Source organism: Diabrotica virgifera, chromosome 7 (genome assembly GCF_917563875.1).
Source record: "Diabrotica virgifera virgifera chromosome 7, PGI_DIABVI_V3a".
In the NCBI taxonomy this organism is placed as follows: domain Eukaryota; kingdom Metazoa; phylum Arthropoda; class Insecta; order Coleoptera; family Chrysomelidae; genus Diabrotica; species Diabrotica virgifera.
In genome coordinates this window covers 222,580,272-222,604,221 of record NC_065449.1, presented here as the reverse complement: position 1 = coordinate 222,604,221, position 23,950 = coordinate 222,580,272, and the positions used below count along the sequence as shown (strand labels likewise).

At 32.1% G+C, this 23,950-nt stretch overlaps 1 protein-coding gene across 1 annotated transcript in view; it reads right to left on the bottom strand.

The window, feature by feature from the left end:
- Positions 1–16,631: 16,631 nt before the first annotated feature.
- Positions 16,632–23,950, bottom strand: part of LOC114324259 (ficolin-1-like) — a 42,292-nt gene continuing 34,973 nt past the window's right edge. The window contains exons 5-6 of the mRNA XM_028272056.2: positions 20,387–20,620; positions 16,632–20,332 (exon numbers count right to left, since the gene is read on the bottom strand). Coding sequence (XP_028127857.2) covers positions 20,160–20,332; positions 20,387–20,620 — 407 coding nt within the window. The 3' untranslated portion in view covers positions 16,632–20,159. The remainder of the gene's footprint in view (positions 20,333–20,386; positions 20,621–23,950) is intronic.

Below are 23,950 nucleotides of genomic sequence, written 5' to 3'. Positions count from 1 at the left end.
TTTATTACAACCATAAGATAGCTTATTTTATCTTCTTTCATGTCCAATTTGTAAAATTTCTTTTGATCCATTAGTTAAAGAATTACATTAAAAAAACTCAACCATGCACTTCTTCCAACGCTAGTTTACATTGCGCCAATGTGTGTGAGAAGGGTGACTTTAGCGTTATAAATAAAAAATTACAGAAGCTAGAGATTTAATTTTAGAAAAATCTTTATATAAGGTTTTTTTTGTAAAATTTTCTGAATTTTTCAATGGTCAAGTCAGTTTTTTTCTAAAAATTATATTTTCGGAGTTATTTAAAAAAACATCTAACTTCGCTGTTCATTTGTTTAATAAAAAATGAAGCACCCACTTCTCGAGTAGAACTTTTTGATATGTTGTTTATTAAACATTTCTTAATGAAATTACAAAAAGTTTTATCTTGTTTGATTTTTTCCGAAGTGAAAATCTAAATGCACTCCCCTATATACGGTCAATATGAACTGCAGTGCCCTAAAAATTTTAAAGCACTTGTGCCTTAAAGTAACATTTTTAACGCTCGTATGGAGTGCTAAAAATTGCATTTTTAACACGGTTGTAGAAAAATATTTTTATTAGGTTGAAAAACTTTGACTTATACTTTTTAGCAGATGTCGCTAGGCACATACTACCATAACGTCAGTTGCAATGCAAGGACTTGCTCGTGGGCCGTTTTCACTTGGGGCAGAGAACAGCAAACCTATGCCTCTGATGATACCTCTATCTAAAAAGAGGCGAAAAGCGTCGATTTAGAGTGCTGGTTTCCGCTCTCTGGACTAAGTGAAAATTAAGACAGTTTTGCATTCGCATTGTAACTGAATAAAACTGGTATACATTTTTATTTTCTATTAGTATTACTTCTTTCGAGTAAGTATGTCCATTTTCCGTTGGAATTTTACCAAGCTGTGCAGACGGGGTTGTGAATTGCAAATTTTAGAATTCCCGTGTGTCTTCATTGCAGCATCCATCTGGCTTGCAATTTTTAGAAGCCACGGAGGTGTTACCAGGAAAATGGCCCATTAGTTTTTTCAATTAAATATCTTTTAAAAATATTTTTAAATATTTTTATTAGGTTGAAAAACTTTGACTTTTATAATTTATTTTGTTTATGATGCGATGGTATATCTCAAGAAGTATCTCACGAATCTCACGTATCGAAGAATGCTGAGAATCTCCTGGACAGACAGAGTGACCAATGAGGAAGTACTAAGGAGAATACAGAACAGCAGGGAGATACTGGATTCCATCAAAATAAGAAAACTTCAATACTTGGGTCATATAACACGTGGTGACAGATATGAACTCCTAAAATTAATTATGCAGGGAAAGATTCAAGGAAGGCGCAGCATAGGTAGGAGAAAAATGTCCTGGCTGAGAAATCTCAGAGAATGGTTTGGATGCAGCTCAACTGAACTCTTTCGGGCTGTAGTGTCGAAAGTGAGAATAGCAATGATTATTGCCAACCTTCGTCGCGGAGATGACATGTAAAGAAGAAGAAGTATATCTCAACTTGCGGATCTACGAGCATAAATCTTATTTGACCTAAAAAACTTTATGTTTATTTATAAACTCAGCAGTTTATAGCAACATATTAAGTATTCACTTCCAAAATCAATTAAATGGTGAATCTTTCAAGAACTGTAAATGTACCCTTAAATTATTTGATTCAATTACCCAAATTCAAGAGGCACAACCTTTGAATATAAATTTCATACTTATCCCGAACTTTTTAACGCTTTAAATCTGATTTGCAGAATTCAATTTTCTTAAATATTTTTGAACTTTTCGTTTGTAGAATGTTTTTGATAAGTTGGGGTCTATATTAGAGCTGCTGGGTTGGAATTTTAATGTTACAACGTACTTAAAATACAGTTAATATAAATAATAGTACAAGAGACGACGAAAAGTTGTTTAATGTATTATGTATTATATTAATTACTTTAATTTTTTTCGTGCAACTATTAATTATTGGTAGTAGATAGCAAGCTGAAAATTTGTTAATAGCTTAACGGTGTCTATTCGGACAAACTTTGATGTACGGGAACACTGGAACAGGGGAAGTTTTAATTGTGGAACAGTTTAAAAATTTGGAACGTCAGATTACGAAAACGTCCCATGTATTTTGTCGGACAGAACATCCAGTTGATTTGCTACCCTTTCATTAAACTCTCATGCAAAAATCAAACTGCTTATACTAACCAACACGATTCCTGTCATTTGACATGTTTTTCGTGTTCCTTTCATTAAAATGCCCAGTTGGTGATAAACACCAATCTGATTTTTGCATGAGAGTGTAATGAAATGGTACTGGAACGTTTTCGTAGTCTGACGTTCCAAATTTTTAACCTGTTCCACAAATAAAAATTCCCCTGTTCCAGTGTTCCCATTCATCAATTTTTTTCCGACTAGACACCGTTAAGCTATTAAAAAATTTCTAGCTTACTATTAATGAACTTTTTTTGGTACGCGCGATCCAGGACTATAGTCCAAGAGCTGGGATTTCGGATTTTGTTCGTGATAAGTAATATGGACAAACTATACGGTAATATGTTGAATTAGTTGGGTACATGACTTTCCCCTACGGTCGGAAACCAGATTGGGAGACGAGGGTAGTTATACGGGAGCAAAGTCGCGGTTTTTATTATATTTTTGTGACACTCATGATCGAGATAGTGCACAAAAATTTGGAAATAAGTAGATCATGACGTACCTAACTAAGCCAAATTTACAGGGGCTAAACTTTGCGTGGAGGACAAAGGGGTGGTGGCCAGTAGTGAAGATAAAAATTATAAGGACGATCGTCACAAAAAACACTTATAATTTTTTAATTCACCCCTGTCCACCCCTTGTCCCCACGCAGCTTTCGGCCGCTGGAGAATTTCTCAGTTCCGTAATGATCTACTTATCACCAGATTTTGGAGCACTATCTCGGTAATGAGCGTCACAAAAACCCCTTATAATTTTTATATTCACCCCGGCCCGCCACCACGCAGCTTTTATAAAGTTTGACCCCTTATAACTACCCTCGTCCCCCACTCTGGTTTCCGCCCGTAGGGGAAGTCATATACTCAACTGATTCAACATATCTCCATATGGTTTGTTCATATTACTTATCACGGACAAAATCCGCTTCTATCTCTCAGACTATAGTGATATACACAGACAAACCTAAAGTAACACAAAAGAAATGTCGAATTTTTATATAAAATGATAGATTTTAAATAGTAAACGGCTTAAAAATTTTTTATTTTGTACCATAAGTTATGTTCTGACCATTCAGCAATAACACTAATACTGAGCAAGAACATAATACATAAAGAAAATAACCCTTCGCTAACGAATAAGTACACCGATAGGGTAAGCTTTAGAGAAATGCTAGAAGAAACAATTAATTTAAACGTACCTCTTAGAACCGTAAAAGACATTGAAAAAAAAGTTGATCAGTTCAATAAAGACATCCAAAGAATATCTTGAGAGTGTCTTCCAGACATCAAAAGACGCCTAAAAGGATACAACTACCCTGAAGAAATTAGAATGTTGCTACATATATTAAAAACAGAAAGCAAGAAGAAAATGGTTCCAAAGTAGAGCTTCTCAAGACAAAAAAAAATGTAAACAGTCTCACCCAAAAACTAAAAAAAAATAAAGAATTTAAAGAAGAATCCATTAGGACATACCTAAACAACTTAACGAATGCCAGATCCACAGATTAGTCACTATCTATTTAGGCAACCAAAGGATTAAAAATACTAATGATGCAAATACCACTCATAAAAAAGAAAATGGCACTTGGGCTAGAAGCAGAAAACAAAAAGCAGAATGCATCAGCACGAAGAAAAAGCATTACAGGGCAGCAATTTGTAAGAAGAAGAGAACATAATGCTAGTAACTGTAGAAGAAGCAATAAAAGAAATCAAGTATAATTTAAACCCGAAAAAGCTCCTGGATTTGATTTAATAATAGGACAATAAAAGTTAAAAGAGCTTCTAAGAAAAGCAATTGTCAAGTTGACATATCTAATTAATGCTGCGATCAGATTAAAAATGCTCCTTGATTGTGGAAAGAGGCGGTAATAGTAATGATTTTAGGCGAGTGGCACACCCCTAATTTGAGGCTTAGAAATCGCAAAAGCGGCCGTAATAGGTGAATGGCAAATATTGGTCATTCTTTATATTTTCAAGGTCGTTGAATCCAAATATGAAGTTTAGTTTTATCTAGGAACATGTTCAAAAATCAAATTTTATGCAAAAATGCGAAAAATCAATTTTGATGACTTTTTCATTTTAACTCGCTGTACCTTTGGTCGCAGTAAGTATTTAATTTTTTTCATTTTTTTTTAATGACATTTTTGTCTTTTTTGCAGAGATTTGTTTTCAATTTTACAAACGCATTTCTTGCTATTTTTATCCTGGTCCGTATTTCTGTTGTTTGATCATTTTTCTCTGAAATTAAGGTTCCTAGGTGTTTGTATTTATCAATCCTGCCTATCGGTACTTTTCCTAAATGTATGTTTGTTTGTATGTTTGTTTTCTTAGTTATTATCCTGTATTTGGTTTTTTTATATTAATTTTTAGTCCATGTTCTTCACAGAAACTGTTTTGTAGTAACTGGAGTTGTTCGGCTGAGCTTGCCATAATCACGGTGTCATCTGCATATCTTATGTTGTTAATAGATCTTCAGTTAATTAATATTCCTTCACTTTGAGATAGTAATGCTTCTTTAAAAAATTTGGACTAATTTTTCGTGTCCTATGCATTGTCAAATGCTTTCTCAGAATCAACGTAACAAACAAACACATCCACATTCATGTCCATACATCTCTTGAGCAAACGTATTAAAAGCAAATAACGCCTCTCTGGTTCCTAGTCCGTTTCTGAACCCAAACTGACTATCATCTATTCCTTCTTCCAGTTTTTTATTTATACGACCATGTATTATTTTCAAGAATAATTTGAGAATGTGACTTATTTATGACATTGTTCTATATTCACTGCAATCTTTAGCGTTTGTATTTTTAGGGATAGCACAAAAGGTGGAGAGTAACCATTGTTTTGGTATGTTTGGTATGTTGAGCATGGAGTGGGAACAAGCAATACCAGTTGAAAAATAGGTAGTGGTTGTACTTCTATCAGAGGAGTCTGGAGAATTGGTGTTAGATTTTATGTTACATTAGATATTAGGTTAGCCTTGTCAGTTTCATCGAAGGGGACCTCGGGTATTACCAGCTATATATTAGAAACGGATCTTCATATCCAAAACACCTTAAATAAGGTAAGGAATAGAGATAAAATCCTTGTAGCGCAATCTGGAAGATTTGGAGGCACATCAAGCAAGACTCTGCTACACACCTACAAATCATACATAAGGCCTATTATCGACTAAAGAGCTTATCTCTATGCCTCACTCAACCACAGACACAATAACACCATGCTTGGTTGTAAGCACAATATCCCAAGAAAATGCCTCCGGAGGCACTGGAGGTGTTAGTACACCCACTCGCAAAAATTTCCCCCATAAAAGAGAGAATCCGCTCTCTCAACAACAAATATGTAACACGAACGATTAATGGTACAATCATTAGAGCTAAGAATATTCCAAAAATCCCTTGCAACTGGCAAGGTCACACACTCACCAGGATTCCCAAGAACAAAGTTTCATTATCTCCAGCGAATCTTCTACAATTGGCCAGAAACGAACTTCCTGATGAGTATTACGAAATTCTAGAGCAAATTCCCCTAAAACATCGCAGATAACGAAAGCTGCATCCCTACACGCTGAATCCAAGAGCCGTTCCCGATTAGTGGCGGCTAGGCGTCTTCGCTGGTTTGGGCAAGTTCATGGCAACAGTTCTCCTTTAACCTTTACAGTTTTTGCTCTAAACAACAACACCACCTTCTAAAGACCCCGCTTCATTAGCAGTTTTGCTTTTCCACTTACAATATTCTAATATCCACACTTCTGACCTAGTCAGTATAGTCCATACACTCCTGAAAAGGAGTTTCTAGTACCTGAAGAGGCTTAAGGCTAAACGGGGATTAAATAACCTGTTTCTTTCGTTCATTCGTTTGATCAGCCTTTTTTGACATTGCAGCTTATATGTTGGTGTAGTCTTTATATATTACAATCTGGAAAACCTGACAAGAAAAACCGAATTTCCTGAAGCCCAAACATTTGATGTCATTTTTAGTGAACACTCTAAAAGGACCGCTTTAATGGCCTATTAAGTGTGGCGTATTAATTGAAAGAACAATACTTCAAAGATATACTTGCTGCATATAGAGCAGGATTCTCTACAGAAATACGGTACTGGATTATCTCGTACAAGTGGAGGAGTAGGTATATTTTGCAAAACTAAGACTTAGGGCCGGTATTTCCAACCTCACTTAAGCCAAAGCTTACTTTAAGCCTTTGCTTAAGCTTAGATGCCTGTATTTCCACTCCAATTTGAGGCTTAAGCCTAGGCTTAAACCAAATAATTTTAAGCTCGCGCGGGAGTTGGTTTAAGCCTTTGCTTAAAATTTGTTTTCTGTTTTTTGAGGTTATTTCTATAAATTATTAATTAGAGAGTTATTTTGAAAGCCAAGTTTTGAGTAATAACGTTATTATTAGATTATTAAATAATAATCTATAAATCTATTAATTTATTAATCGTAATAACCATTATTAAAATTCTTACTACTTTTGGAAGGTGTAGGCATATGAAAATTATTTATTTATCGAATGCTTGGTAGGTATATTTATTTTACAAAAATAAACTTACATTCGAATTTGACATTTTAAGGAATATATCCAATAAACAAAATTACAAAGACGGATCTATTGCTTATGCAAAATAACAATAAAAATATAACCAGAGAAAATATAGACAATAAACTAACAACACATGTACCATGTACACAAAATTAAGTAATTGACATTGATACAGATGACAATATAAAATTAAACGACAACAGTAGTGGTTTTTACCTCAGAACAGTTAGTTCTGGCATTTTGACGTATTCAGAGGTACCAAACCAATTAACTTTACAGTTGAGCATCAGTTTAGTTAAGGAAATGATGGAAATACGGCACCCGGCTTAAGCTTTTCCTTAACTTTTGACACAGGCTTAGCTAAGCAAAAGCTTAAGTAGCTATTGAAATACCGGCCCTAAGTTTCTAGCTATATACTAATTAAGAGTTATTATCCGGGTATTTATAGCGTTCTCCGACTTCCAGTTTTTAGTTTCCAGCTTCGTCGCTCATTTCATTCGCTAGGGTGAAGGTTCCTTTCCGATACTGCCTTCTGAATGCCGTCTAGTCAGGATTTTTTCACCTTTCCACTTTTTCAATTTTCCCTTAGCATCCATTTTCAAATTTGTTTTTGCAACCTGGCGTCGTCCATTCTTTCTACAGATTTCTTCTTTATACGTTTCAGATTAGTTGTTTCCTTTGAATTTCATCTCTGATAGTTGACTTGACCCTGTGATATGTCTGATTTCATCATTTTGTATCCTTTTAAACCTTGATTTTCTAGTTTAACATTTCATCATCATCATCATCATCATCATTTGGCTCTACAACTCTATGTGAGTCTTGGCGGCGTTTACTATTTCCCTCCATTGTTGTCGGTCCTGCGCAGCTATTTCCCATTGCTGTACTCCCATTTTGCGTAGATCACTGGCTACTGCGTCCTTCCATCTATTTCTTGGGCGACCAACTGACCTTTTTCCATCGGGCCTTTCCCAGAATATGGCGTTCAGAAGTCTTTCGTCACTTGATCTTAGCACGTGACCCGCCCATCGTATTCTGTTTGCTTTAATGTAGGGTACTATGTTTTCATCTCCATATATTGTCTGGAGTTCATCATTGTATCTTCTTCTCCATCATTTCCAGAAGTTTATTTCCTGATACAGGAAATGCATTTCTTGATACAGGCGGAAATAAACTTCAGATAATTTGCAGAATTAGGAGCTGTTTAACACATCTGTCACCGTTGGCGACAGACAAATAGCGTAATTAGTTCTTATGGGTATTTATAAATAAAACAACATCTTGAGTTTTATAATGTATTTCTTATATTATGAAAATGTTTTATAACAGTCATAGTGCAGTCAGTGAGAGTATTTGACTCCGAATTCCATCCTACTACATCAATTAGTTGATATTTTCACTGTAGGGAATAGCTCAAGAAACAAAGTCTATCCTATATCCTATGGCGCTTTGATCTTAGAGGTGGTTCCCACCCCTTTAGGTAAAAATAACCACAAAAGTTACTAAAAAACCTAATTCTAAGCAAAAACTAGTGTATATTTTTTTTTGAAAACTCAATTTTTTTGGAATACTTTGGGATTCATTCGTGGTTGAAAATTAGTCCAGTGAAATAAGATTTTTCTCGTGACTCATCCTCCTCCAGGCCGAAACCAAATTTTTTGAGTAGTATGGAGATCTATATGAATATTTCCTTCAGCTGATTTTGATGATATACTTAGTTATAAACAAATGAACATAAAAAACGGTAAATTTTTGCTTTTTTCATCTATTACTAAAAAGGGAGGAATTTTAACCCGCCATTACACGCGCTATGAGGGAATCCCTCACCATATTTGTTTATAATCAATAAAATTGTGTAAACTAATACGATAACCTTAAGCACCCAGGAATGCCTTTAGCATGATTCATGAGAGGGTATGAAAAAGTTATAGAATATTTCAGGCGGTCAGTGTGCTGTGTGATAGTTGAAAGAAGAGACATCCCTCTTCAAGTGAGGGAATTCCTCACTGCGCGTGCAATCACAGTGAAATCACGTTTCTATTATCTCAAAGAAACTTTTAGGTTTTTATTTAATATTTAGGTAGGTTTAATTAAAATATTATTGTTTGGATTAGGTTTGGAACAGTGGCACAACGAGGGGGGGTTTGGGGGTTAAAATCCCACCCAGAGCATATAGAAATATATATAAAAGAAAGTAGGAAAATGTAACTTGTCTTTCACAAATAATACAAAAAACTTTCGGTACCCAAGCAAACCCCCCTCCCCCCCAGAGGAAAATTCTAGGTGCGCCACTGGTTAGGAACCCATTTTTAAATTTACCTATTCTAATTGGGAAATAAGCCACAATTTGACTTGAAAAATGATTTTATTGACGTTTCGAATTCCACCTCGGACGTCGTTATCAAAATACAAAATATTAATAGTTAAATTACATAAATGCCACAAAGAAATAGCTTCAGAACAGTTGTTAATTTTAATTTGTATTTTTAGTAAAATGAATTCGCGTAAAGACGTTAATTTCTTAAGTGGCTTGCGGAAATTGAAAATTAAGAACATTTGCTTTTGATCTATATTATTTTTACTTTTGTTTTGTTAACTTATTAAAAAAAATTGGTTTACGAGACTTTCTATAATATGTGAGTACAACCCATTTTATATTTCTACATGTTGACATTCATTCTTCCTCGAAATAAGTCGAATTTATGTAGGTGAGGGCGACGCTCATACGCGTGCAACCACGTCACAATAGAAGACGCGTGTAACGGCGGGTTAAACAAATTTGAGAATAAGAAAATCATAAATTATATAAAAAGCTTCAATATGGCTTTCGCTGAATATGTCTATCCTTATTTTTTGTTTCTTGGAAAATTCCAAAATAAATCATAAATTTTGAGATTTTATAAATGTTTATAACTTATGGAAAAATTAAGTTAGAACCTTCTTATTACACGGAATGCTGAGACTTCTTGTGATTAAAATATATTTTAAATTTCAAAGCAATTGGTCAAATAGTTTAAAAGTTTTTTAATTTAAAAATAAAATCAATGGGAAAATCCCAATAGTCGACTGTATAGCATAGTTCAAAAAAACTCATACAGAGGTAAAAACTTCAAGTTTTATACTGGTATAAAATTGTTTAAACAATACAACAATACAACAACAATACAATTGTTTATACAACTTGATGTTTTTACTTCTGTATGAGTTGTTTAAACAATTTTATACCAGTGTACAACTTGAAGTTTTTACTTCTGTATGAGTTTTATTTAATTTGTTTTCCCAAATTTACTTTTTTTTTTCAAACCCTATAAGTCAGAAAATTATGAGGCTACAGTAATACTTCGGACAGTTTATAAAACAGGAATATTTATTTTATTAACTTAGAACATAGACGAAGTATTTAACTTAGAACATAAAAATGGTATACATTTTTATGTTATTAACTTAATTAAAAAAAATGACAAAAAGTAATTTTAAACAGTGTAAAATTATTTTGCAAAAACATTTCGATTTTTTGCTTAATTATAAATAATAAGAATAGCTTGTTAACCGTTACTTGTAGAAAAATTATTTTTTTCTATGGATGCTATACAATGTGCAACTTCTCTCACTACTTACATACATTCAAAATGAACAATTTCTCAGGCAGTAAGAAAAGTCGGCCATTGCAGTGAGAAATATTTTTTCTCACGGGTTCACCGCCGGTTTACATACATATGATCGTCATTTCCATGGTAACATGCACAGTACAAACACAATTATTTTTGTTAAATAAAATGTGTTCAAACGTGTCAAAACTTATCAAAAATTACCTTTTAAGACTGTTCAACTGTAAATTATAATTTTAAATAAATAAAGTATATAAATATTAAGAATATTAAATACCTATGTGTATACATATAAGTATTCATTTTATTTCAATTTAGGCATATAATATACCCATGGGCGTCCGCAGGATCAAAACTAGGGGAGGGCAGATTTAAGAAATAAAAAAATTGGTTAGATAAGCAATAATAAATATAGATGTAAATTGAGAGTCTTCAGAGAGGGTGAGGGTGAAGGGGTTTCCTACGAAAAGTTTTGAAAATAACGTTTTTGGAGCCAAAATTATAACTCAATGATTTCATACAAAAATGAAGCAAAGTAAATATATATTAAATATTAAAAAAAAATTAATGATTTTTACAAAAACGTGATGCAAATTTAACAAGTTTATTTCCTCCTGGATAAGCCTTCAATGTGTGAAGCAAGATAAATTGTCTGTTCCTAAACACTATTATTCAAACAACAATTTACGCGGATCAATTGTAAATTCTTGTAAAACTTTCTCTACAAACTCTTTCTTTTTTGGTAATATTTGTTTTCGATGAATTCTCATTAGAGCTAACCCATTAAGGCAATCTTCGACCATTGTACTCCGCAACCACGTTTTATTCTTTGAAGACTGCTGAACGACCTCTCAACTGTACACGTAGTGCAAGGCAATGTTACGAGAATTTCCAGCAATTTTTTTGTTACCGGATAAAAAGTAGTGGACGCTCGAACCAGTTCAAAAATTTCAAGGGTGTTGAAGATGTCTAACTCATTATTAAGGCGTTTTTTATTCCAATGTTTTACCCATACTTCTAGCTCTGCATCTATTCCATTTATTTCATAGTGGTTTAAGGATTGTCTCAGTTGTTCTAATTTATGGCCATTTAAATCAATTTTTGAAAAATGCTTGGAATGCAGAAGACTCAGAGCGAAGGCTGGCGTATTTTCTTCGGAAACCGTGTCTCTAGAGACAATACGAAAGAATCATGGATCGCCTTCGGTATTTACTAGGCGTATCAGCTGGATGATTGCTTCTATGCTGTTGCTTGTCTACAGTTCTAGGGGTAGATAATTCAAAACCGCATTCTTCGGCTACCTTATTGGCTTCATTCAATAAAGTGTTTGTTACATTCTCTGCGTTCTGTCTGTGTTTTTAAAATATCCATGATTTGACGAATATGTTCCGCTACCTTTAAAACATTAGTTTACGCAGATTGTACGCGGTTGACTATAGGCTCTAGTTATTCGGAATATTTTGCAATCACAATGACAGCGACGATAAATCCTGACTTGCATGCCACATAATGCAACTGATAAGATGTTTTTCTAGTGACCAAATTTCCTTCAACGGATAGGGTTTGCAAGGCCTATACAATTTCAATGAATTTTTTTCGAAAAACCCTAATTACCTTGTATTTCTCGAACCACCGTGTTTCACAGAGGCTAGGGATATTTGCTATCATATTCCTTCTTAATACTGATTCACGGAAGAAATTGGTTGTATCTTTAATAGTTGCAATAGTATTTCGCACTTCATTTAAACTATTCAAATCGTTCACAACTAAATTTAATCTGTGTGACGCACAGTGGAAAAAATTCGAATAGAAAGAAAATACGAATTCAGGGGTGGTTGCTGTTGCTTGCAGATTTAAAAAATATTAGGTAAATAAAATAATAGCAGATTTCAAATTTGCATTAAAGTTTTGTTAAGTTTATGTGGTTTTTTCATCCCAGCTAGAATGTAGATATAGAGTGGTTGCATTGAAAATCAAGATTAAGTTACACCTTTGTATTTTTGTATATTGCTTATTCACCAATTTTACACTCGCCTCGTCCTCTCTAGGGTGGGCAGCTGACCCCCTCTGCCCCTCCCTGTGGACGCCCATGAATATACCTAAAAGCACCTAAATTATATAATTTTGAAGTTTGAACTCTTGACAAAAACGCATCCATAGAAAAAGTACAGTGTACAACACGAGAGAAAATGACATATTTCTCTCTCGCTTGATTTGCGGAACTCGCCTCGTGCCTCGGCTCGTGCCAACAAACTTCTGCGCTCGTGAGAAATATGTCCTTTTTTTCTCTTGTTGTACAATATACTATTTCATATTTAGAAAGACTGAATTTTTATACACATTGAGAAAGAAAAACAATTGTCGTAGGACAAATAGGAACAAAGTTAGCCCTCCCTTTTTTTAGTTCACATGTTCTTTCAAAATAATTTTGCAATATTTAGAAATATTTTTTGTCATTTTTTAAATTAAATTAATAGTGTAAATCTTCTTTCATAAACTATCCAAAGTGTTACTGTAACTTCATCATTTTCTGACTTATAGAGTTGCAAAAAAATTATTTTGGGATAAACAAATTAAATAACTTTAAAACTATTTGACCAATTGCTTTGAAATTTCGGGTATGATTGAAGCACCAGAACTCATAGGCAGGCCGCACATCAAATAAACATGAAACGTAAATTACGTTTCATGGAAATAAAACAGTGCTAAACAAATATACGTCCGGCCATTTATGAAACTCTCCGAAAATAAAAATGTGTCATGAGCATGAATCACACTCGTTTCATTGGTAGGAGGACTTTGAGATTTGTTTAGCAGTGTTTTAGTTTCATGAAACATGTTTTTCGTTTCATGTTTTATGTTTTTCGTTTCATGTTTCTTTGGTGTGCGGCTTGGCTTAGCATTCCGTGTAATAAGAAGGTTCTAGTTAATTTTTAAATGTTATGAATATTTATATGTATAAACTCAAAATTTATGATTTGTTTTGCAATTTTCTATGCAACCAATAAGGATAGACATATTCAGAAAACGCCATATTGAATTTTTTTTTATACTATTTATGAGTTTCTTACTCTCAAATTTGTTTAAAATGCTTAACTTTTTGGTAATAGACGAAAAAAGCGAAAATTTACCGTTTTCAATGAAAACTTTTCGTTTATAAATTTGCAAAAGTCTGTGTGTTATTGCGTCGCCGCTCCTGCAATAGTTAGAGCAGATGTATCGATGGATTCTTATGTAGTTTTATCTTCTGAATCCAAATCTGAAAACCGCATTTTGATATTTCTAACCGTCTTCGAGATAATCGACCTCAAAAACTAAAATGTGACGTCACAATCCGGTTATTTCCTACCAGGCACTAAACGTCAGCTGAAATCTTTGATTAGGAAGTAGGCTACTTTTTTAATTTAAATTTGTTAAGCAAAGCAAATGTTATTATTTACATTTGAGTTTGACACTTCGTGAATGTCAAACTAAATTTTAAATTATTTAGGTATTAATATTATTATTAATAAAATATAAATGACATTTTATAGTGAATTTAATTATTATATAAAATAGTATGTGTAATAAATGTATAAAACTACAATTTGAGTATATTTTGAAAGCAATAATGTATTAATAACTTTCAAAAGGTTTGTACGAGTAAGTGTACGGCCTCCCCTTTAATGTTAAATAGACTGTTCCATAAGTACCTACTACTACAGTTCATCAGTAAAAAGTATCTTTATGTATTATATTATATATTTCACAATATTTGAAAATTGTTCTTAAAATGTTGTTTGGAATAAAAAATTATAATATTTGACGAATTTTCTCAAATTAAGGATACCATACATCATTTTCATTTATAAATCTTGTATTTTTAATTTGACGAAGAAAAGTTATTCTTCATAAAAAGCTCTTCTTGGTCTAAGATTTATGATGCAACTATCACGAATCAAATTTTATTAATTTTATACGAGGTATATAAAAAATATGAATTTCGAGTAAAGTATCTTTATACACTGCGCGTCATAGAAAACGGGCACCCCAAAAAATGGGCCATGTTTGATGTCAAGTGTCTCCTAAACCTGTCGTCCGATTTAAGTAATTTTTTCAATATCTTATAGCTTTATTCTTTAACAATATCGCTGCAATAATATTGTTGCTAAACACGCAAATTTTGATTGTATACCGGGTGTACGAATCAAACTGTGTTTTTTCCTCAAAGTTTGCAACACCCTGTGGCATATTCGATCATTTATAAAATATTGAAATTAAAATACAACTATAGCCTCAGGTTCTCTTAAAATTCTGTTTATTGATACATTCGCTTATATTGGATAATACAAAAGTTAGGTACTTTAACAACAAGCCATGTGCTTCATCAGTACAGGGTGTTTCTAAATAACTACGACAAACTTTAAGGGGTAAATCTGCATGAAAAAATAATGACCATTTTGCTTTATAAACATATCTCCGCAAGTGCTTCGCCTCTGAGATACAGGATGTTGAATTTTTTCTTACAAACCGACTATTTATTTATTGCATTAAAACCGGTTGAGATATGCAAATGAAATTTAGTGGATTTTAAGAAATAGTTATTGCGCATTTTTTGACATGCAATTAAGAATTTTATATTCACGTATGCACGCCAATGGTGAATATAAAATTTTTAATTGTATGTCAAAAAATGTGCAATAACTACGTCATGAAACCCACCAAATTTTATTTGCATATCTCAACCAATTTCTAAGCAATAAATAAATCGTCAGTTTGTAAGAAAAAATTCAACATCCCGTATCTCGGCAACGAAGCATTTGCGGGCATACGATTGTAGAGCAAACTGTCATTATTTTTTAATGCAGAATTACCCCTTAAAGTTTGTCGCACTGGTTCTCGCATTTAGAAACACCCTGTACTGATAAAGACCATGTCTAATTATTAAAGTACCTAATAACTTTTGTACTATCCAACATAAGCGAATGAATCATGAAACAGAATGTTAAGAAAACCTGAGGCTATTGTAGGGCTTTAATTTCAGTGTTTTATAAATACTAGAATATTTCACAGGGTGTTGCAAACTTTAAGGAAAAAACACAGTTTGATTGATACACCCGGTAAGTATATAATGAAAATTTACCTGTTTAGCAACAACATTATTACTATATACAGCGATACTGTTGAAGAATAAAGCTATAAGATATTGAAAAAATTAATTAAAGCGGACCACAGGTTTACGAGATACGAGACATGAAAAATGGCCCATTTTTGGGGTGCCCGTTTTCTATGACGCGGAGTGTAGTTCACAACATTTAAATTAGAATGTTTATTTGCACATTAAAACATAATTTTTAATTCTAATTAACTTTTCGTAATAGCAATTGTCCATATTATGAATTTAAATACGTATATAAACAAAGTTTTCGTTATGATAAGGCTCGCATTTTCAGCTTGTTTGATCTATATTTGTTTATAGCTAAGTACCTATATCATCAAAACCGGCTGCAGGAAACATAGCTTATTATTATAGATGTCCATACTACTCAAAAAATTTTGTTTCGTCCTGGAGGGAATTGTGTCACCAACAGGTTATTTTTTTCTTATTTCTCTGAACTAAATTTGCCATATTCATTAAAAAATGTCACCTTTTCAGACGGTTTTGTGGGAATACCGTAAAAATTATGCAGTTTACGAAAAAAACTATAAAAATTTTTTTGCAGTTTATAAAAATCAAACAGATTTATCTCTTCAAAAATCTTCTGGTTATAATACAAAAAGAGATAAGGTAGGTGAAAAGAGATCTATTTGGAGCATGTTCAAATCAGTGGATCGGTGTAATCGATGTATAGTGCTTGCAAAGACCTTTAAAACGAGCACTGTTAAATGTCGATTACATTCAAACTAAATGGTGGAAAAAAATTGATAAATAATGTATTTTAAGAAACAGTGAGAAGTATGTTTAACCCCTCATCCACAAGAATATAAATGCACAGTTTTTGAAAGTCGGACGGGTTGAAAATGAATGGTTTTTGAAAAAAATAAGATGAAATTATAGAACACATTTTTAAATTTTTTTTTTAAATCTTCCTTTTTCTCCATTTCTCGAAAATGATAAGAGATAAGAAAAGAGATATAGAAAGAATTTTTTGAGGTAAAAATTTTGTTTTTTCCATTAATACTGTATTTCTTTATAATTTTCGAGTTAAATATAGAAAATGGAAGATTTTTAAGGAACTTCAAAAATCCGCATTATCATTAAATTTGATCCTATTCTTTTCGAAAACCACGTCGCATTTTATCTTAAAATAAATTAGCCATCAATTTTGTTGCACTATATATCGCTTAGTTTGAATGTAATCGACGTTTAACAGTGTTTGTTTGAAAGGTCTTGTCAAGCACTATAAAAGATATTGATAGCATTATAACCTTAAATTTGACCATTTTTCTATTATTTTAAGTTGAATACATCGATTTGAGCATGCACCACAAAAAATATCTTTTCACCTACCATGTCTCTTTTTGTATTATAACTAGAAGATTTATGAGGAGATGAATTTCTTTGATTTTTTATAAACTACAAAAAATTTTATAGTTTAAAAACCGTCTAAAAGGGTGACATTTTTCAATGAAAATGGCAAATTTTCAACCACGAATAACTCAAAAAGTATTGAGTTTTCAAAAAAAAATTATAGAACACTTTTTGCTTAGAATTAGGTTCTCTATTCAATGCCGTGATTGGTTTGATCAACAAATTTTCCACCTTCGAGAAGAGGTGGGAACCACTCCCTAGATAAAAGCGCACATCGGCATAGGGTAGACTTTGAATGAAGAAATAAGTAGAGGCTATTCCCAAAATTTCATTAAAATCCATGCAGTAGGATAGAATTCGGAGGTAATATCCTGTTCTTGCTCTCATTGACTGGCGTATGAAGCAATTTTAATTATATCTAAGTAAATTATTATTAGAAATATTTTAGTATATACAGTATGTCCCTGTAAGTTGTATCCATATGGAAAACTTTTTTATTATTAATTTTACGAAAAACAGTTATTCTTTATAAAAAGCTCTGCATTGTCCAAAACCTAAAATTTAACCATCAAATATCAAATTTTTTAAATATTATACGAGGTATATCAAAAAGTTTTAACTTCACTCAAGAGTAAAGTAGCTTTATTTTTCATAATATTGGAAATTGCTATTGTGAAAAGTTGTTTGGAATTAAAAACTATATTCTAATATGCAATTACATCCTTCTAATTGAAATTTTTTTTTTGAAAAATTACGTATAACTATCATTATTTTTTCATGTTGTTCTGAAGCTATTTCCTTGTGGCATTTTTATGATTAATTATTTATATGGGAAATAAGCCACAATTAAAATGAAAAAAATAATTTTATTAACGTTTCGACGCCCAAATCGGGTGCCGTTGTCAAAATACAAAATATTACTAAATAAACAAAAATGTTGTTGCTAAGCAAAAAAATTCTTCTAATAATTATTTTTTCAGTTATTTCAATTCTGATAACTCTTTTATTATTAATTTTACGAAAAAAAGTAATTCTTAATAAAAAGTTCTAGATGGTCTAAAACTTAAAACACAACCATCTTATATCAAATTTTATCAATTTTATACGAGGTATTTCAAAAAAGATAAATTTAGATCAAAAGTAAAGTACCTTTATATTTCAGAATATTTCAATTAGAAGGATGTAATTACATACTGGAACATAGTTTTTAATTCTAAATAACTTTTCATAATAACAATTTTCGATATTGTGAAAAATAAACGAATTTTACTCTTGACCGAAATTCATATATTTTGACATACCTCGTATAAATTTAATAAAATTTGACATAATAAGATGGTTGTATTTTAGATTTTAAACCATGCAGAACTTTTTATTAAGAATCACTTTTTTCGTAAAATTAATAATAAAAAAGTTGTCTGAATTAAAATAACTGAAAATAACTTTAGTTATCCATAATTTTTCAAAAAAAAATAATGTGTGTGTACTTTGTACGCACGTAAGAAGTTATACTTCTATTATATGATTATATGATTATAAACGAAATTAATGTACTTTTTATTTATATTTTATTTAAATATTAAACTAATTCATACTTACTACTTCTCAAACATTTTTATTAAAACAGTGCAAAAATTTAAATAAAAAAGAATAAAACACACACAAACACATTAAAAATGCCACAAATGAATTTTGAACATTAATTGTCGGAAATTCTTTTAACTAAATACCTACGTATTTTCTGAAAATAAAATGATATAATAAATATACTTACAATCATAAAATATATAAAAAAAATAAAAAAATAAAAGTTTCTATTGGGATTCGAACCAACTTACCAGCGCGGCTGGTATTGGCGTTGTATTGGGGTTCACTCGCATTAAACGCTTCGCCACGGAGACAGTGTGTCATTATGTGCGAAGATCGACTAACTAAACGGATTAAACTTTTGACATTTTTGAAATATATAAATCAAATTATTTTGATTTTGAATTGAAATGATTTAGAATTGAAAAAATACAACAAAACATAGAGTAAGAAAACAATATATTAGGTGAATATTGATAGAAATTTTGATGGTAATCAAATTATGTAAATAAAAGTATTACATACTATGTATTTTGGTAGGTTCAAATAGGTAGGTACCTATGATACATTTACAATTATTACGTACCTGTTGTTTTAAAAACTATTTAAAAATCACTACAATTATAAACTTTTTTGTTTCTGTCCTCACAACAATAAAACTAATATAGGTATTATACATTTGTTTACCTTCATATTGAACAATTATTTATTCTTTACAGATCATTTCAACACCCAATCAGGGCCCGTATAACGACTAATAAATTTCGCAATCACTTGCATCGTGCAAAGTAGCTGTGTTCAAATATCATAACAAAATTTGATCAACTATTTTTAAAACACTTACCAGTGTAAGATTATTTAGCTTTGAATAAGCGAGATCGTAGATCGTCCCGGTTGATTGTTGTTATCCACAGTTCTCTACGCCTTCGAGCTAATAGGTTTTTTATCAGTAATTTTGCGGCACTCATACTAGTCACAGTTTGATGGGCTTTCACATTGGCATGCAACAATCATCTCTTCTATATTAATAAGTCCAAAAATATAATATGAAAACTATTTCAAAAGGCAGTATAACCATTAACTAACTTTTTTTTGTTGTTTGTCTTCCTACAAATTTTAAAACGCAACAACCATACATAACCAAACCACAGTCCCACAGCTGTGCCACAGCTGCCATATTGGATGATTTTTGTCATGTCATTTGAACATCCAATCAGAACATCCAATCAAGTTGTAATGCGACTGCGGCGGGATCAAAGGTTTTAATGCTATTAAAATTCACCCTCATATCGCACGTAAAGAAGTATAACTTCAAAAAAATTTTCAATTAGAAGGATGTAATTGCATACTAGAATACAGTTTTTAATTCCAAACAACTTTTCATAACAGCAATTTTCAATATTGTGAAAAATAAAGCTACTTTACTCTTGAGTGAAATTCAAACTTTTTGACAAACCTGGTATAATATTAAAAAAATTTGATACTTGATGGTTAAATCTTAGGTTTTGGACCATGCAGAGCTTTTTATAAAGAATAACTTTTTTTCGTAAAATTAATAATAAAAAGGTTTTCCATATGGATACAACTTACAGGGACATACTGTATATAATTTTGTGAAATCGTAAATATCATATACAATATTACCAAAAATGTTCTTTATTGTTTTTTCCGGAAAAATAATTTTATTCTCCAAATGGTCGTATCATCATTCTTGACCCTGCCAAATGATCAGATGCATATACACCATAGTTTAGTCCATGGTCGTTATATGCCTTGGGAAGTAATAGAGTCATAAATTTTCCATTTAGATTGCTATAATGACAATAGACACCGTCTACGTACCACCAAGCTCCCTCTGAAATATAAAAAAAAATTAGTTTTAGCAATAATTATAAAAAATATTTCTTACCTGACTCTTGTGCACAATTTTTACTATTATTTTTATCCAGATCCACATCCATAGTTGAAAATTTTGAATTGAGATGGCTTCTCATGTAATCCCCCGCATCACCTGAATAACCTCCGAGTTTATTTAATATGTAGCCATCTCTTTCGTTGCCTATTGAGAACGATTTATATTGGGCGTAACTGTTCGTTTTGTTTGTAGCAGTTATTTCTATAAGAAGTTGGCTTGCTTCAAAAGCTAAAATGTAGAAGAAAGTCGCCAATTATTGAATACCATTTTGTTTTGGGGATATAAAATAATACCTTTATAGAAATGAAAACAATTTAATGTTATGACACATCAGCCATACATTTTTATGTAGTAATTAAAAGCCTTTTATTAAATATCTTAATTAACAAAAAAAAATCGAACAAAGAAACAAAATCCCAAATGAGTAACCAAATATGGAATAGGTACCCATATATGGAATATAGGCATAAACCAACATATCAATAACAAAAATAGACATATAGATCTGAGATCAAATAAATTTAAATAAGAAAATTGTGAAAAATGAAAGAAGTAGCTTAATTCACTTGCAGACATCACAGATCCATGTATGAAACTCTGGACCAGCACAATCATAATGAGCCCACTTACACTTAATCCACTATTAAATAATTGGGCACCAACGACTGTCCATATTTGGATTTGTACATTCGTTCAAACTAGTATCAACATACAGAAGGTCATAAAATATCAAAATAAAGGTACTATTGATATACGCAATAACATAACAAGTCTGTATTCATGCATAATAACCAATAATACTCGTTGAATATATTTACCTTTGAAATTTTCTGCAAGACGATAAAACAAAACGCGCCTGTCCGACACGTATCGTTCGCGCATCTGACACAGAGGTGTGAATACGATAATAAAGAGAGCGACTGAAATAGAGGATGGTCTTGTAGTGCGGTTCCAACTTATATTTTCGGAGAAATCAAGGAATTCCATATTAGGGCACTATTCCATATTTGGTTACTTTCCTCTAATAGAACCTTGTAGCCCAGTCGGGATAGCATTTGACCTTACATACCGAGCTGCCCCTAATTTTATTTTTCTAATCTTTAGAGAGGGTCAATGGTAGTGCAAATTTAAAATTTTGATTTTAAACGAGAACTGTTTTTGCTCAATATCTCCGCCATTTTCAACGTTTCGACAAAAAGAGTAGGAATTTTTTTCGGGCGGTCGATATTTTCCGAGTTATGGGAGGAAATGGTGGCAGTTTGAGCATAATTATTGAATTATCTTGTTTATTATTAGTTTTACGACAAAAATGCGCTCATTCAAAAATGAAGAGAATTAAATTCTATATAATTTTAATTTTTTAAAAGAGCAAACAGTAGCGATCAACAGGTAGCAACAAACGCGTTCCAAGAATGCGGCACTAATTTTGAATATTTTGTACAGATATTTGGCACACATATTTGTAATATAATAAAGAATGGCGGTACAGAGCCTAATTTTGGAAATTACTCTATAACTAGATAAAATATTGAATAAAAGAACCTATACCGCCATTAAAAGACAAAAAATACACTTTCTTCAAATAAACTTTTTTATCCCATGCCTAGATTTTGCGTAATCTTGGAACTACTAAAAATCGATTTTTTTATAACAAGAAATCGAACGTCACTGACTTGGCAGCATTTCGCGCCTATGTGTATAAAAATTATTGTTTTTGATAGTATAAACGTCACTGTCAGTGTCGAATTACCGACGCACTGTTGCCTCACTTTAGAAAGTTCGCAGAACTTTCGCAATCTTGGACCGCGTTTATTGCTACCTGTTGATCGCTACTGTATCAACTTAAAGACAAATCACCAAATCACATGCTATGATTTTTTTGTGACGGATATTCTTGAGGTAAAGTTGATTTCATGTGATCGAATGAATACTTTAAAATGCATAATTATGTCTGAATTGCCGATATGAATGAGTTAGATTAAATTAAATTATTAGAAAAAAATTTTACAAAGCAACATTTGTGTTTGATTTATTAATATTTTGTAACGACGTCCGAAATGAAATTTGAAACGTTAATAAAATCATCTTTCAAATTAAATTGTGGCTTATTTATAATTTAAAATAATAAATTTTAATGTATATAGGTTATTACATATTTATGTCTTTTATGTACATAGTTTCGTTGGTGTTTCATTGGAAGTTTTAAAAATTGTATCAAATATAATTCTCTTTATTTTTGTTTGTGTACAATTATGTAGTAAAATTAGTAATAAACGAGACCATGAAATAATTATGCTTCCCCTCCGGTACCACTCTTTTCCTCCTTAACTCGAAATATATTGAGCGCGTAAAAAAATTGTGCAAAAAAAATTGTCTACTATTGACCTTCCCTAAAAGTTAGAATTATAAAATTTGGGGCGGCTCGGAAATAAGATTTGATTCAATAATTATGCTCCACCCCTTTTTACTACTTTCCCGCTTAACTCGAAAAATATCAACCGCACGAAAAAATTGTAGGAAATCATATTTGGAACAATTTTAGTTCCGGCCATTTTTGTCGAAAAGTTGAAAATGGCGTCGATATTGAACAAAACAATTGCTATAACATCAATCAGGTTTTACGCTCGCGCCTTTACCGCATACGTACTACCCTAATATTGATTTTGCAAAAAAAAAATGAGAGAAATTAAAATTGTGTAGAATTAATTCCTCTTTATTTTTAAAAATAAATAACCATTTTTAATTTCGTTGCAACACGAAACTACAGCCGCATCATTATTCTAGTCCAATCAGAGAGTGCAGCAAGCACCCCTTCCGGTTTCGAAACTTATTAGTCTCTCATCAGGAGGCACATATGCTGCTCTCTCTGACCCAACTAGGACAAACCCCGGCGTGCAGACACGGATTGCAACTAACGAAATGGCAGGGAGGCCCTAGCGGCAACTGCTAGCAAAAACTAAGTTTTCAATCTATTAGATCACAATCTATTAGATCACAAGAGATATGCAGCATTAAATCGAGATGTAAAAGAGAAGTAGTGAAAAGTAAAAATGAGATGTGGGACCGAAAATGCGCAGAAGTGGATAGGTATATGGTTGGAACAAGAGTTGGGCAAGCGTGGAAGGTAATAAAGTCTCTCCAGAGGGAAGGAAAGGAAAAATCTAACATTAAGTTAATAGATCTTAAACAGTGGAAACACCATTATGAGATTTTACTGACAGAAGATAGATGTAAATTCCAAGAGATCGAAATGGAAGAATTAGCCGAACATACACAAATAGTTGAGATAACAACCGGAGAGTTAAGCGAAGCCCTCAAAAGATCTAAAAACGGTAAAGCAGCAGGACCTGGAGACATCCCAATTGAGTTGGTAAAGTACGGACCAAACATATTACATGAGATGTTGCTTCAACTATTTAATAAATGCTTAAAAGGACAAAATATCCCTGATGATTGGAATGTTGGATACATTAGCTCAGTATTCAAAAAAGGGGATAAACGCCTATGCTCTAATTATAGAGGAATAACTGTTACCAGCTCAGTAAGGAGGTTGTACGG